This window comes from Ruditapes philippinarum, unplaced genomic scaffold, assembly GCF_026571515.1.
Source record: "Ruditapes philippinarum isolate M1 unplaced genomic scaffold, ASM2657151v2 ctg8173_1_1_1_1, whole genome shotgun sequence".
Taxonomy (NCBI): Eukaryota; Metazoa; Mollusca; class Bivalvia; order Venerida; family Veneridae; genus Ruditapes; species Ruditapes philippinarum.
The window spans coordinates 20,666-37,635 of NW_026857145.1; the positions used below are offsets into that span (position 1 = coordinate 20,666).

The window sequence follows — 16,970 nt, forward strand, 5'->3', positions numbered from 1 at the left end:
GCACATATTTTGATTCCTACTTGTGATTCTAGTATACCTTTCAATTCCTACTAAAACTGTAATTATTGGTGCCGTTATGTTACAGCAATCTTTCACATTTGCATTATGGATGCAGTATGGCATGTCCGGGGGGGCGGTGGCTGGTGGGCTGATTGTGTAAGTTGTGGTTGTTTGCAATCTATGCGAGTGTATCTCTCTGGTAGCCTTGTTGTGCGGAGGCTTGATATCCGTCTCCATCGCACATCCCCGTGTTGGGGTCCGGGGTGGCTGGGGGGCCCGGGAGACGAATTTTTCATATATTTATCATGGATTCCCAAACCAGGAGGCGAGGGTCGCGGGAGGATTCGGTTTGTGACGGTTCGGTTGATGGAGGTTTTCCCCGTGTTCTGATGGTAGGGTCGGGTAGCTCGGAATCACTAACTGAACTTGGCCCTTTCATTGTGGAAGGGCGGCTTTCAGCTTTGGTTGGTGCGCCTGAATCTGTCGGGAGGCTCCGCAATGGTGGGCTCTTGGTGGAGGTGGAGCGAGGGCAACAAGCGGAAGGTGTTTTGAGGTGCGCGGCCTTCTTCAGTATCGAATGTGCTGACCTTGCTGGAGTGGCGGAGAATGGTATTGCTGAAGAGTTGGGGTCGCAGCAGGTTTCAAGAGATGGTGGTAGGGTGCCAACGAGTAGCCTTGTGGTTGCATTCTCTACACCCATGCTTCCATCATCGATTCGAGTGGGTTGCCTTGGGGTTCGCGTTGTGGTTTGCATTCCGAACCCATTGCGGTGTTGCAAGTGCTTCAGGTTTGGTCATCATGAATCGGGTTGTGCAAGGCGGACTATTTGCCGCAGATGCAGTTCGGACCATGACAGGAATGAGACTTGTGGCGTTCCTGTTGGGTGTGCCGGCTGTGGAGGAGGGCGTTGCGCCACCTCCCGGTCGTGCCCCTTGTGGTTGGAGGAGGGGGGGATTCTACGTCAGAAGTGTACGCGGGATGTTTCCTTTCAAGATGCACGAGGGCTTGTTGAATCACAAGGACCGGAACAATGTCGTTTTTGGGCTGGGGTTGGGAGGGTTTTTTGGGAGGGTTGACTTGCAGTGCAGGTGGGCTTATGTCGGTTTTCCCCCCAATTTAAGTTCCCCTTTACCCAAGATACAGTTCACAAAAAGCAGTTACCTTTTGTGCAGACTCAGTCCCCCAAAAGTCCCCCCAAAGAAAAATCCAAGCTTTCAAATACATTTTCTGAGAAAGTTATTAAAAAACAATCGCCAAAGGCGAATTGTCATCACAGATCGTTGGGAAGCGGTACCGTCAACACAAAACCCCTTTTCGTATTCCACCCCAAGATTGGAGGAGAGGTCAAACCTTTTCCCCCCCTCCCTCCGAAAAAAAACCCCAAAAAAGTTTCCTAAATTTAAAAATTTTTTAAAATGGTTAGGATTCATCCCTAAAATTTGCGTGGTCTAAAGCAAAATAATGTCCTAAAACCTACCCTTTTATCAAAACTATATCCCCGCTTATGTCCAGGAGACCATGTTATCTCCTAAAGATAATATCTCTATAAAAGGTTATACACTATATAACTATATATGCACTAGTAACGCCAGAACATCAGGTGGTACAAGCATTGCTATCGCAAATTGCGTTCCACAAAAAGAACTAAAACTTAATACAAGATTACAAGCCACAGCTGTGCAGGTGACCTTACATCGACCTCTAACAATTTGTTCTCTATACCTTTCTCCAAAACATAACGGTAACAAGTGATGAACTTGAGAGTATTGTTCGACAATTACCATCACCTTTCCTTCTCTTAGGCGACTTTAATGCTCATAATCCTATGTGGGGCAGTTCATCTACAAATAACAAGGGTAATATAACTGAAAAATTTGATAGATAACTTTCAGCTTTGTTTATTAAACAATCGGTCACCTACATATTTACATCCAGCTACAGGTACGTTTTCTTGCATCGACCTCTCGATTGTCCACTCTGCTATATTCTTGGACTTCGATTGGAAAGTGTTAGATGACCAGTACGGCAGTGATCATTTTCCATTGTTACTTACATTAAATGACTCTATACCAGATGAAAGACATCAATTTTTTAAATTTAAGAAAGCAGATTGGGAAACATTTTCTAGGCTCTGTTCCATTGATCTAACAAAAAATGAATTTAATTTCACTTCTGCTGATATAGCTGAAACGTTTTCTTCAGCATTACATACTATTGCCTGCAAAGTTGTTCCATTAACAAAAAAATAATAGTAACAAAATCAAAAAAGCCATGGTTTAACGATGAACGTAAAAAAGCTGTTCGCATACGTAAAGCTTCACTAAAAAAGTTTGAACATCGCCCTACAACAGAAAACCTTGAAAATTATAGAATATTTAGAGCTAAAGCTAGAAGATCAATTCGTTTGTCTAAACGCAAATCCTGGCAATCATATGTTTTCAAATATTAATTCAAATACTCCTATTAAGAAAGTTTGGGATGCAGTACGGCAAAATAAGTGGTAAGTTATAAAAAGAGTCCAATTGTTCACTTAAAAACTGGTGATGGCCAATATGCCAAAACAAAAACGGATATTGCAGAAACTTTGGCTAAACATTTGAAAAGAACTCTTTTTCAAACAAGTATTCAAATGAATTTCAACAACACAAATGTAAAGCTGAGAAAGAACATATTAATTTTACTTCAAGAAATGACGAAGACTATAATTCCCTTTTCTCTATTGACGACTTAATTTATTCAATTAAAACTGCAAAAGACAGTGCTGCAGGCCCGGACGAAATTTACTACCAGTTTCTTAAACATCTACCGCCCCAATCTCTTGACTTGCTTCTTGAAATTTTTAACAGAATTTGGGTTTCTTGTGAATTTCCTAACACTTGGAAAAATGCGTTGGTTATTCCTATCCCTAAACCTGGAAAAGATTCAACTGACCCTACAAATTATCGCCCAATTTCACTGACAAGTTGCCTCTGCAAAACTTTTGAAAGAATGATAAATAATCGGTTAGTTTGGTATCTAGAAAATAATGGAATTATTACTAATTTTCAGTCAGGTTTTCGTAAACAGCGAAGTACAAACGATCATCCTGTACGACTTGAAACTTTTATTAGAGAAGCCTTTGTAAAGAAACAACACCTGGTATCAATTTTCTTTGATCTTGAGAAGGCTTACGATACTACTTGGAAATATGGTATCCTAAAAGATCTAAAGAATGCTGGACCTAAAGGCAGACTTCCTCTTTTCATTTCTGGATTTTTAAACGATAGGCACTTTAAAGTAAGACTTGCTTCAACTTTTTCTGAGGATCACCAACAAGAACAAGGTGTTCCTCAAGGAAGCATACTTTTTGTTACACTTTTTGGCCTTAAAATAAACAATATTGCTAGCGCTCTTACACCAGGCATAGATTGTTCTCTATATGTAGATGATTTTCTTATCTGCTATCGATCGAAAAGTATGAGAACAATTGAAAGGCAACTTCAACAAAATTTAGATAAAATCCAAAAGTGGGCAATAGAAAATGGTTTTAAATTTTCAAAGTCAAAAACTCAATGTGTTCATTTTTGTCGATTGCGGAAACACCATAATGACCCTGAACTTTACATATCTGGTTCTAAAATTCCAGTAGTTGATGAAGCTAAGTTTTTAGGAATTATATTTGACAAAAAACTTTCTTTTATACCACATATTAAACATTTGAAAACTAAATGCCTTAAAGCTTTAAATTTACTTAAGGTTTTATCAAGTACAAATTGGGGATCAAATTCTTCCACATTACTGAAATTATACAGAAGTCTTATCCGATCAAAATTAGATTATGGTTCTGTTGTATATGGGTCTGCAAGAAAATCATATCTTCAAATGCTAGATACCATACATCAACAGGGTTTACGCTTAGCTTTAGGTGCATTACGCACCTCACCTGTAGAAAGTCTATATGCGGAAGCTGGGAAACAATCGCTTCAACTTCGTCGAAAAAAGCTATCACTTCAATATGCAACTAGAATTTCATCAAATAGCAAAAATCCAGCCAAAAATATTATTTTCAAACCAAATTATATTGAAAAATTTGTTAACAAACCAAAGGAAATTAAACCATTAGGCCTTCGTTTAAAAGATGATTTAGATAAACTTAAAATTGATCCTGTCAGTATCCTTCAAAATGACGATGAGGATGTTCCACCTTGGACTTATAATTCCCCTGAAATAAATATTAACCTTTCAAATATAAAAAAGACATCAAATTCACATGAACATTTCAAAAAGAAGTTTCTAGCAATTAAGGAAGAACATGAAAATTTTATACATATTTGTACGGACGGTTCAAAGGAAGGTTGCAAAGTAGGTGCGGCTGTGTATGAAAATGATTTTACATCTAGTATGAGGTTACCAGATAATGCATCAATTTTTACTGCTGAAGCAAAAGCTATAGATTTAGCATTGTCATACATAGAACAGCATACCCATGATAAATTTGTGATATTTTCTGACTCGCTTTCTGTTTTAATATCCATTAAAAATTAAACATCTGACAATATCATGATAAAGAAACTTCTTTTGCGATTTCATGATATACTTAAAATAAAATCTGTTAAATTATATTGGATTCCAAGTCATGTAGGTATACGAGGAAACGAAAAAGTAGATGCTTTAGCTAAACAAGCTTTAAATTTTCAAAAAACTGACTTATTGTTACCTGCTTGTGATTTTAGAACGGCTATAAATAAACTCGTTTCATCTGAATGGAACGCAAATTGGGACAATGCCGTCTTTAATAAACTTCATGATATAAACCCATCTCTTGATGTGTCACCATCTCTGTCTTTGTCAAACCGCCATGATCAGACAGTTCTTCTTCGATGCCGAATTGGACACACTAAAGTTACCCATTCTTTTCTCCTCACGAATGACAATGCCCCTTTCTGTGTAGGCTGTAATGAAAATTTTACTGTCAAGCATTTTCTTCTGGAATTTCATGATTTTTCACAAGCCCGTAACAGATTTTATAATGTAAACTCACTCAAAGAACTCTTTAATACAATTCCATTCAAAAAACATCATCGATTATTTGAAAGAGATAAATTTGTGTTTAAAGATCTGATTGGCTCTTTTTTTATTTTTATTTACAACGTTTTACATAATAGTTTAAGCCTATTTTAGCATTCGGCACGATATGGCCATTTATGTGTTGACGTGCCGTAAAATCCAAACAAACAAACAAACTGAGCGGCGGCTGTACTTAATGCCCAATGCTTTTTTTCATTGACACCTGCGAGGGGCTGATAAAATAGCTCCTGGTGATTGTGAAATACCGCGACTAAAAATAGATCGGCACATGCGCAGTCTACAAGGACGCTACGCTATGACACTCATTTCCTTACTAAATGTAGGTAAGTAAATAAGTTATATTTTACAAATGTATAAATATTATTTATTTTGAACATATTAAAAAACTCTTTGTATTTAACTCTTTTATAAATTAAAATGTTAAGCACGTATCTATTTACAAACATTTCTTTTATCTGTAATGATGGTAATTATCTCTCCGTCTAGGGCCGAGGACCTGACCTACAATGTCCGCGATTCAAGCCCTAAGATCGTGTATACGAGTCAGCTCCGTATACTTCCGGGAGATTAAAAATAGATTTCTAAAAAAAGACGAGTGATCACATTCTAAAAATAGAACGATGGTGTCATTCTAAATATAGAATTCAATATGGCGCCGCGCATGTGCAGTCGTGGCGTTAAAGAGACGTCTATACTACTAACGAGTGCCACTGTGTTAAAAAGCTGAATATATCATATACTAAAACATTGCTACAGGTCCTTTACCAAGTATATAATTATATGGTTATACGTATAAATAACTCTTTACAAAAGAATAACCTTTGACTTCAAAATTACCGCGTTGAGGCGTAACCACGAATGGAAGTGATCCTGAACGTGCACGTTCATTGGACAGGCTAGTTAAGTCAAACCGAGCCTGCAACATTTTCAATTTTGCCGTTTTGGGCGATATTTAGGGATTCTGTTCTCTCTCTGCTTTAAATATTCCACGTTTAGTATTGCTACATGACACTTATAGATTTCTCATAATCATTACCGTGAAAGAACAATGATTAAAAAGCAAATCAATTTCTTGATCAATTCCTTGCAAATACAGACAATAATTTTACGACTTTTAAAATCACTTATAGCGCAGCGAGTAAAAATCATTTAAATATTCATTTGTGTTTATGTAAATCGTATAGTAAATAAAATGTTTTTCATGGTTAACATAATTATAGAAAGAGAACGGTAGGCATGTTGCTTTGCATTTGCAACGGATTCTAAAATCTGCTTTGAACTGTAGTCCTTTTGTTCGACTTGAAACTGGAGCCAGAATTGACAATTTAAGAAAAAGGCAAGATTTACGTCACAAATAATAAATATATAAACATATTAAGGTAGGATTTTGCTGTCTGTACCCCGTTGATGTAAACCTGACCTATTAATCATGGCGTAGACCAAATAATGCCAGAAAACGAAATAGCTTGCAACTGAAGCCCGCTCTAATACAAGCAACTTCCAAGGTTATGCAAAGTGTTTGATAAAACGGCTTATAACTGACGTGTTACGTGGTATTGCTACACTGCAGAGTAGCAATACCACGTGACCGTGACTATGACGTCATTTTCGGCATCATTTCCAAAACAAATATTGCTCGATTCAGAAAAGAAAATAGCCGTAAATATTTTACTTCTGTACCAGTTTCTTTGGGATATGCACCAGTCTACGGGGAAAAATATAAGCTTTCCACAGAATATTCGATCTTTGTCAGTTTATAAGCCGTTTTATCAAACACTTTGCATAACCTTGGAAGTTGCTTGTATAAGAGCGGGCTTCAGTTGCAAGCTATTTCGTTTTCTGGCGTTATCTGGTCTACGCCATGATTAAAAAGTCAGGTTTACATCAACCGGGGGTACGGAAGGCAAAACTCTACCTAAATATGTTCATATTTTTATTATGAATGACATAAAATCTTACATTTTTCTTCAATTGTCAATTCTGGCACCAGTTCAAAGTCGAAAAAAAGGTCTACAGTTTAAAGCAGATTTTAGAATCCGTTGCAAATGCGAAGCAACATGCCTACCGTTCTATTTCTACAATTTAGTTTTTCATTGTTGATCTTTCACAGAGAGATTGTGAAAAAAACTGATGTTTCCTTAAAGCAATAACACTTACTTGTATCTTATCTGCTATCGATCGCAAAGTATGAGAACAATTGAAAGGCAACTTCAACAAAATTTAGATAAAATTCAAGTGGGCAATAGAAAATGGTTTTAACTTTTCAAAGTCAAAAACTCAATGTGTTCATTTTTGTCGATTGCGGAAACAACATAATGACCCTGAACTTTACATATCTGGTTCTAAAATTCCAGTAGTTGATGAAGCTAAGTTTCTAGGAATTATATTTGATAAAAAACTTTCTTTTATACCACATATTAAACATTTGAAAACTAAATGCCTAAAAGCTTTAAATTTACTTAAGGTTTTATCAAGTACAAATTGGGGATCAAATTCTTCCACATTACTGAAATTATACAGAAGTCTTATCCGATCAAAATTAGATTATGGTTCTGTAGTATATGGGTCTGCAAGAAAATCATATCTTCAAATGCTAGATACCATACATCACCAGGGTTTACGTTTTAGACCGGCTATAAATAAACTCGTATCATCTGAATGGAAAGCAAATTGGGACAATGCCGTTTTTAATAAACTTCACGATATAAACCCATCTCTTGATATGTCACCATCTCTATCTCTGTCAAACCGCCGTGATCAAACAGTTCTTCTTCGATGCCGAATTGGACACACTAAAATTACCCACTCTTATCTCCTCACAAATGACAATGCCCCTTTCTGTGTAGGTTGTAATGAAAATTTTACTGTCAAGCATTTTCTTCTTGAATGTCATGATTTTTCAATGGCCCGTAATAGATTTTATTCTGTAAATTCACTCAAAGAACTTTTTAATACAATTCCATCAAAAAACATAATTGATTATTTGAAAGAGATAAACTTATATTCTAGGATCTAATTGGCTTATTTCTATTGTCTACATAACATTTTAAGCCTATTATAGCATTCGGCACGATATGGCCAGTTATGTGTTGACGTGCCGTAAAAATCCAAACAAACAAAAGTTTCGCAATAGTGCACGTCACGTAGATTTAGTCCTGTCAAAAAATAATATTTTGGTTTCGTTTTGAAGATGTTTAAAGTATTGCTCATCTTATCCTATGTAGTTAAAATGTGTTTTATTCTATTTCATACTGGCGAAATTGATAAGAAATGTATGTGCTCTCAGTGAGAGAAAGAGTTATTATAAAAAAAAAAAAACACTTTTGTATATGCTACTGAAAGGGTTACACTTTAACGCGAGTGTTGTACATAAACTTTAAGGTAATTTTTTCAGTCTATTTTTTGTAAAGAGTGACTTACACTGTCTTTCGCTAACTTGACAAATAGGTTTTTCTGTCCTCAAAAGAAAGACTTTTAAAAGGTTTATATTTTTTCTGGAATTGCCGTATTATAAATTTCTAGAGAGTTTGAGAAATGAAATCACAATTTGAAGTAAGTTATGCACATGAATCAGTATTAAAATCATGAATCTAATTGTCACGCGCATTAACATGACGTTGACATTTTATGCTTATTAAACTATAAGCACTTATCAGCCAGATTTTGTTCTTTGTGTAGAACAATTTTAAATATCATTACATATAACTTGGAACTTTGCCGTGTAAACCTGATAGTATTGTTACTTAGTTGCATTACTTATGATTCTCTATTTATCAAAAAGGCCCGAAATAGCCATGACTCGCCAATAAAGAACGAGAATGGACGCCATGTGGAGTAAACAAAGTAGAAAATAGAAGACATATAAATGATTTTACAAACCAACAACCATCGATCACAGACAAATTTCTTAAAACAAAACATTCAAAAAGACGGAAATAACAATGATTATCAATAATTATATAAATATTTACATAAACATCTGTAATAGCAACACCGGCAAGATCTATAACTGGGGTCCATATGACACTGATGCGTCCATTGAATAATTGATAGCTAACATAAGCTAAGTAAAATTAAGATAACATTTGAAGAGTATATTATCCCCCGCCGATAGATGGGGGATATTGTTTTGGCGTTGTCCGTCCGTCCATTCGTCTTTCCGTCCGTCCATCCGTCCGTCCGAATTTCGTTTCCGAACTAGTTCTCTGCAACTACTACTAGAGATATGGCCCCTGATTAGTTATGCAGTAGGCATATAAAGTAAAAATCGTTTCCGCGCTACTTCTCTGCAACTACTGGCTGGAGTTCAACGAAACTTTATGGGAACCTTCAATATCAAGAGGAGATGGGCATATCGTCGCCTTGTTCCGGTCAGACACTTTAACTCAGAGTTATGGCCCCTGATTAGTTATGCAGTATGCATATAGAGTAAAAATCGTTTCCGCGCTACTTCTCTGCAACTACTGGCTGGAATTCAACGAAACTTTATGGGAACCTTCAATACTAAGAGGAGATGCGCATATCGTCGCCTTGTTCCGGTCAGACACTTTTACTTAGAGTTATGGCCCTTGATTAGTTATGCAGTATGCATATAGAGCAAACATCATTTTCGCGCTACTTCTCTGCAACAACTGGCTGGAATTCAACAAAACTTTATGGTAACCTTCAATACCAAGAACAGATGCGCATATCATTGCCTTGTTTGGGTCAGACACTTTAACTCAGAGTTATGGCACTTGATTAGTTATGCAGTATGCATATAGAGCAAAAATCGTTTCCTCGCTACCTTTCTGCAACTACTGGCTGGAATTCAACAAAATTTTATGGGAACCTTCAATACCAAAAGAAGATGCGCATATCATTGCCTTTTTAGGGTCAGACATTTTAACTCAGTTATGGCCCTTGATAAGTTATGCAGTATACAACCAGAGCAATAACTGTTTCTGTGCTACTTCTCTGTAACTAGTGGCTGGAATTCAAAGAAACTTTATGGGATACGAAGAGGAGATGTGCATATAGTCGCCTTGTTCCGATCAGACACTATAACTCAGATTTATGGCCCTTGATTAGTTATGCAGTATTCATACATCTCATTGGCATTTCCAGATATTACTATTTAACACAGAGTTATGGCTCTGTTATTGCCCTGAATATTTATCAAGTTCAAAGAATGCTACTGTTTATGCCATGATAAATATATAAATAAAGCCTTATGTCTTCAGTTGTTGTGTTAGTAATAACCAGTACTCGGCGGGGGATATAAATTCAACGAATTTGCTTGTTTAATTTTTATCCTTCAACTGTCAAATGACTTACCTCTTTATTTACATATCAGATAATTCACTTATTTGGCAAATGCATTATGTTTATCATGTTTTAGATTTTAATATGTAGTCCTTTTTTAAATCTTAAAATGTTATAAAAATCCTGTTGAGGACATCTGCAGGTCATGCCGCGTGCAATAATCCATGCATTTACAGCCAATGGCCACATAGATAAGAAATAGTCCCTATCGTTTAAGAGACATTATTTTTAAAGAATTCTACTCTATTTAAATTACAGTTGACTCTCAATAAGTCAAAATCGCTTTACTCAAAATTCCGCCTTAGTCGAATAATTTCTAAAGTCCCGTCAAATTTCCTTCTTTATCTTTGTATTTTAACTCCGCTTAGGTCAAATTTTGACTTACCGAGACTTCTGTTTAGTCGAAAAGAAAATTTGGTCCCGCCAATTAAAGTACAACATATTTTTATCTCAATTAGTCGAAGTGTGTAAACAGATCAAAGGTCGGCGACATCAAGGTGAGATGTTGTCACTAGTGATTTACATGTTTCATAGTATTTTTTAATTGCCGGTCATCATGCATTATTAACACGTTGTAAAAGTGGCTTTAATCCGTTTCAGGACTTAATAGATAACTAAATTAAAATTTAATTACATTGCTTTAAGAAAGTTGACTCATGCCAGTTTGACGGGTGTTAGTTAAATAACAGCCTAGGTATTGATGTGTGTTATCAACGTAAATAACATTTGTATAATTAATGTTCCGTCATATTGCATACATTAATTTGTACTTCCAGTTCACGAGAGTTGCTAATTTCATTTTCGTCCGATGATCAATTAAATCAAATATAAGTGTGTGTCTATGTTTCACTATTAATATACATGTATTAAATTTTGAATGATATATTTTTGTTCATTTATAATTTGTAGTTGTAAGTTATTTACCGTCATTTCAATGGTCAAATATTGCAGCATTGCCGCCAACAACAATAACCATTTAATTTGTTTCAAGGTCTCAGAAATAAGGTGCAGTATTTAGTTCACTCTGCAAAATCAAGTTATTTTACCAGTCAACTTGAGGAGAACAAAAATGATTCTAAATCTTTATGGAAATCTCTAAAAAATCTTGGGTTACCATCTAAGAAAGGATCTTCTTCATCTAGTTCTAATATTTGTTTAAAAATTGATGAAAAGGTTTGTTTTCAAACCATAAATATTCCGTTCCCTTCCTCTCTTTTCAATGTGTATTGGTGAGCTCTCTGATAAAGCTGAGTTGACTGATATAATTACCTAAATTTGTCAGATATGCAGTTTATCAACAGAAATAAATGCAATAATAAAATAAATAGTGTTTAGTGCTCTTAAGTGAACGAAGTTATATCCAGTTCACGAAAAACGGTTACCGTGGGTATGAAAACAGGATGTAAAAATATTTTTTATCAACGAGTGCCACTGTGTTAAAAAGCTGAATCTATCATACTAAAACATTGCTACAGGTTCTTTACCAAGTATATATATATGGTTATACGTATAAGTAACTCTTTTCAAAAGAATAACATTTGACTTTAAAATTGCCGCGTTGAGGCGTAACCCTTTTCACAGTGACCCTAGATGTGCACGTTCATTGGACAGGCTAGCTTAGTCAAACCGAGCCTGCAACATTTTCTATTTTGCCGTTTTTGGCGATAATTAGGGTTTCTGTTTTCTCTCTATTTTGAATATTCCACTTTTAGTATTGCTACATGACACTAATAGATTTTTCATAATCATTACCGTGAAAGAACAATGATTAAAGAGCAAATCAATTTCTTTACAAATGCAGACAACAATTTTTACGACTTTTAAAATCACTTATAGCGCAGCGAGTAAAAATCATTTAAATATTCATTTGTGTTTATGTAAATCGTATAGTAAATAAAATGTTTTTCATGGTTAACATAATTTTAGAAAGAGAACGGTAGTCATGTTGCTTTGCATTTGCAACGGAACCTAAAATCTGCTTTAAACTGTAGTCCTTTTGTTCGACTTGGAACTGGTGCCAGAATTGACAATTGAAGAAAAAGGCAAGATTTACGCCATAAATAATAAACATATAAACATATTAAGGTAGTATTTTGCTGTCTGTACCCCCGGTTGATGTAAACCTGACTTTTTAATCATGGCATAGACCAAATAACGCCAAAAAATGAAATAGCTTGCAACTGAAGCCCGCTCTAATACAAGCAACTTCCAAAGTTATGCAAAGTGTTTGATAAAACGGCTTATAAACTGACAAAGATCCAATATTCTGTGGAAAGCTTATATTTTTCCCCGTAGACTGGTGCATATCCCAAAGAAATTGGTACAGAAATAAAATATTTACGGCTATTTTCTTTTCCGAATCGAGCAACATTTGTCTTGGAAATGATGCCGAAAATGACGTCAGTGTCACGTGGTATTGCTACACTGAAATAGGGCCTTGTATTGTTAACCTATTCCGCCAAGTCGGATTTATCAAAAAATTCACCTAATTACTTGATTTATTTAATTAAATCTTTCATATTTTGTAGGTAGATAACTTTAATGGTCCTCTAATTTTTTGTCGCGTTAGGCGTCTCTAGGTCAAGGTCACTTGTGTAAAAAAATAAATCTGAACATGTCTGCTTATACAGCCTTTATTTTTAAGTTAATGTCTTTCATGTTTATAATAGTCATACCAAGGGAGGTCCTCTTCCTTTTTCTTTAGTAAGGGGTCATTTGGGTCAAGGTCACCAATGTCAAAAATAGATTTTTTACACTTTAACATGTGTATTTACCTTATTTTATCGACAGATGTCTTGTATATTTTGTAGGAACATACAATTGAGGTATTCTCATTTGGATTGAGGTAGGGGTCAGTTTGGTCAAGGTCACCAGTGCTAAAAATAGATTGTTTACACTTTTGCTCATACAGCCTTTATTTATTGACAGATTTGTATTATAAATGGTAGGAAGATAACTTACATGATATTCTTCCATTGGAAGGAGTTAGAGGTCAGTTGTGTCAAGGTCAACAGTGCTAAAAATAGATTTTTACGCTTTCGCCCATACAGCCTTTATATATTGACAGATTTATTTCATATTTGGTAGGAAAATAAGTTGCATGATATTCTTCCTTTGGATGGACTTAGTGGTCAGTTGGGTCAAGGTCTTTCATACAAATTAGCTATTTCACTCACTAAAGTTAAATTATTGACATCAGTGAGCGCGGGGGCATTTGTGTTATCAAACACAGATTCTTGTTTAAAGGGAGTTAGTTGGCTGTAGATGATATTTTCTTCTCATTTAAAGTAGTGCATAAATATATTAATTAAAATAAGGTACTTCAAAACTAATTTTTCCTGAATTTTGTAGCACTACTTATCTGTTCTTTCCACGTGTCAACGCATGAGTCAGAGGTGAAAGACGAAAGATTTCATACGTAATGCATTTAATCAAATCGTCACAAAGAAAACATTCCTCTCCAGAGGGCCCAAACGCACGACTGAGAAAAGCGGCTTATTATGTTTTATCTATTGGATCAAAACATGTATTGAGTAGCCGAAATATCTTATTGTCACCTATCTTTTTGTGATAAGATGCAGACATGTTTAACAGAAGGGAGTAAATCATTTGTATCACTAATAAATGTTGAAAAATTTTAGTAAATGAAAATATGTCTTGCCTGTTTTCTCTTTTTCTTTAAAAATTAAAACACCTAACTGTAAGTTTGAGATTTTAAATCAATTCTAATCAAAGAAAGTAATATTTCATAATTTGGTTTCTGGTTTATTTTTGTCGAAGAGGAGATATCTCGACAAAAATATTTTTTATTTGAAAAACTTAAAATTGGTCCTTACAATAAAAGCAGCAACACATGCTACGAGCTCCCTGTCAGAAACATTCAAGATGAGGAACTCTAAAAACAATTCTGACAAATCTCGATCAGCAAACATATGTGTATTAAGATAGGAGAAAATGCTGTTAAACCTTCGCAAAAATCAAAAGTATGATGCCAAACGTTATCTACAATGACAACTTTCGAGTCCGTAGGTTTATGTTTTCAGTATCTTATGTATTAATTAGGACTAGTCCTAAAGATACTTTGCTCACGGAGGAGAGTAATATACACTGCAAGTCGTCATGCATAAGTTTCTCTTGCGTGTTGTAGACCTCTTTATAATCTTTTTCGCATTCAACTGTGATTGTAATTTAAACCATATTCTTATTCTGGCCAGATACCTGAAAAATAAAAATAATTCTTCTGATTATGAATAGCAGAAAGTATTTACAACAGAATAAAATGTTATTTTCTTGTCTATAAAATACGGGGTATTAAATCATCTACAGACAATGCACTTTAGTTAATTGATACTGTAGTAACGTCCCCAAAAGGACGAAGGCAACATGGTTTAATTAGGCATGTGTACAATAATGAGGTGTTAAAGTTAAAACTCCTTAAATACCCGTTGTGAAGTAGTCCCAATGATAGTGAAGTTAAAACTAATGAATTATCTCTCGTGTTAATTGTCACAACAATGTAGAATAGAATATTTGACATTAAGCTACAAAGTAAATGCCTTTACAAACGAGTACTTTTCATCTGCAAGTACATCTGGTATAAGGGACAATGTCCAAATGAATCAATTTGCTAATTTACATTCAATGAATCTCATACTTTTGATGTAAATCAATCCCTGACTTTTTTAATTCCCTGAGGCGTCTTGAATGATGGCTTATCTGTGATACGTAGGCTTCATAACCTCTGATCCCCTTTCAAAATTCCATTTTTTTAGTTCCGCCCATTGTTTTCTCGTTTAGGGCACACACTTTTTATTACTTGGGGACCATACGCCGCTTTTCATGGAATGGCACGGAAGTGTCACATTGAAGGTTCCATGATAACCGCCGTATGAACACATCTGGGGATGTTTCTAAATTCAAAATTTTACTATTTCACGTTTAAATGTTGAATTCTGCTTAAGCCGGTGCTAGGGGGCGTGGACGGTAACTTGCACTTTCCAGTACCGTCCATGAACAGGCTCAATCAAACCGAGCCTGCAACATTTTCAATTTTGCTGTGTTGGGCTTTCTTTAGGGATTCTGTATTTATCTATTTTCTCATGCCATCTGATAGTAGGAGGACTTTCTATATACACTCTAGAATGTTCCATAGCTGATTTAGCTGTTTCCAATTAATGTTTCTTTAAAATTTGGTTCATTAATTTTTATTCTTTCCACTGAAAAAGAATTAAAATTTTCTGCGAAATATAATATATGTCAGTCTTGTGATCTATGTGCATTTCTGCCAAAGAAAGCATAAAAGAAGAATACTTCACTTTACGTAACCTCCAAGTTAGTAGGTTCAAAAGTTTTTACTTCCCAAAGGCACTCATGAGATATATTTTTACATTTATCAAAAGTAACAAATATGATTTTCACATGTTTTATTTCATAAGTATAAAACGTATGAGAAAGTTTGGCAATGAATTTTGAAACGGTTATTCAAAGTGTACGTGACTGACCTTTTAGTTACTATAGATTGTGAAAATTAGCAAAGAAAATCTTTTTTTCAGTTATAAAGAATCATTAATTGAGGTTATAGTAGTGGTTGGTATATTAATTAAAAAACAAATTGAAAAAAAAACTGAAGGGATTTTATTCTAATGATTGAACGAAGCATTTGTACGATGTCGAATCATGTTAACATTGTTGCCCTATTAAGCGGTTATATTGTTTCATAGTCAGAGGTCACTTATCAGCCGTTACGTTTGGAATATCTTTTTTTTGCTTAATTTCACAATGCACTAGTTAGGCAAATAATTCTGAATAAGAACATTTTGCGCTCATTCTGATAGGTCAATGTTAACAAGCTACTACAGCCGCTTAGAGTATATGTATCTGACGCAAATGCTTTTAAACAGAGAGTTTTAAGTTTGGTTCTAAAATAATTTTCAATTTATCGGTTTTCAGCTCACCAAGCCGAAGGCTCAGGGTGAACTATTAGTATCATGATGCTCCGTCGTCATGCGTCAACAATCGTCTTCTTCTCTGAAACTACTAAGCAGATTTACTTCAAATTTGGTCTGTAGCATCCTTATGACAGTCACACTTGAATTTGCTCATGTCATTCCAATTGGCCTCTTTTAGGGGTCAGCAGAGCTAAAAATAGAAACACGTTTAAACATCTTCTTCTACAGAACTAATTGATGGATGATCACCAAACTTTGTCTGTAGCATTCTTGGGTAGTGTTTTATCAAGTTTGCTCATTTTAATTTGATTAGCCCCTTTAAGGGGCCGCTAAAGCTAAAAATAGAAAAGCCTTTAAACATCTCCTACTTCATAACCAATTGATGGATGATCACCAAACTGTGTAGCATTCTTGGGTAATTTTTTATCAAGTTTGCTTATATTAATTTGATTAGCCGCTTTTTGGGGCCACTAAAGCTAAAAATAGAAAAAAATTTCGAACATCATTTTGTACTGAAATAATTGATAGATGATCACCAAACTTTGTAGCATTCTTAGGAACTCTTTTATCAAGTTTGCTCATATTAATGTGATTAGCCCCGTTTAAGCTAAAGTATAAATGCCCCTGGTCATGGCATTTCTTCAAATTATT

General features: G+C 35.1%; 1 protein-coding gene across 1 annotated transcript; it reads left to right on the top strand.

Moving 5' to 3' along the window:
• Window positions 1–305: 305 nt before the first annotated feature.
• Window positions 306–1,076, top strand: LOC132748931 (uncharacterized). The gene has a single exon (XM_060738604.1). It carries the CDS (start codon window positions 306–308, stop codon window positions 1,074–1,076), a length of 771 nt encoding a protein of 256 aa, XP_060594587.1.
• The last annotated feature ends 15,894 nt before the right edge of the window (window positions 1,077–16,970 follow it).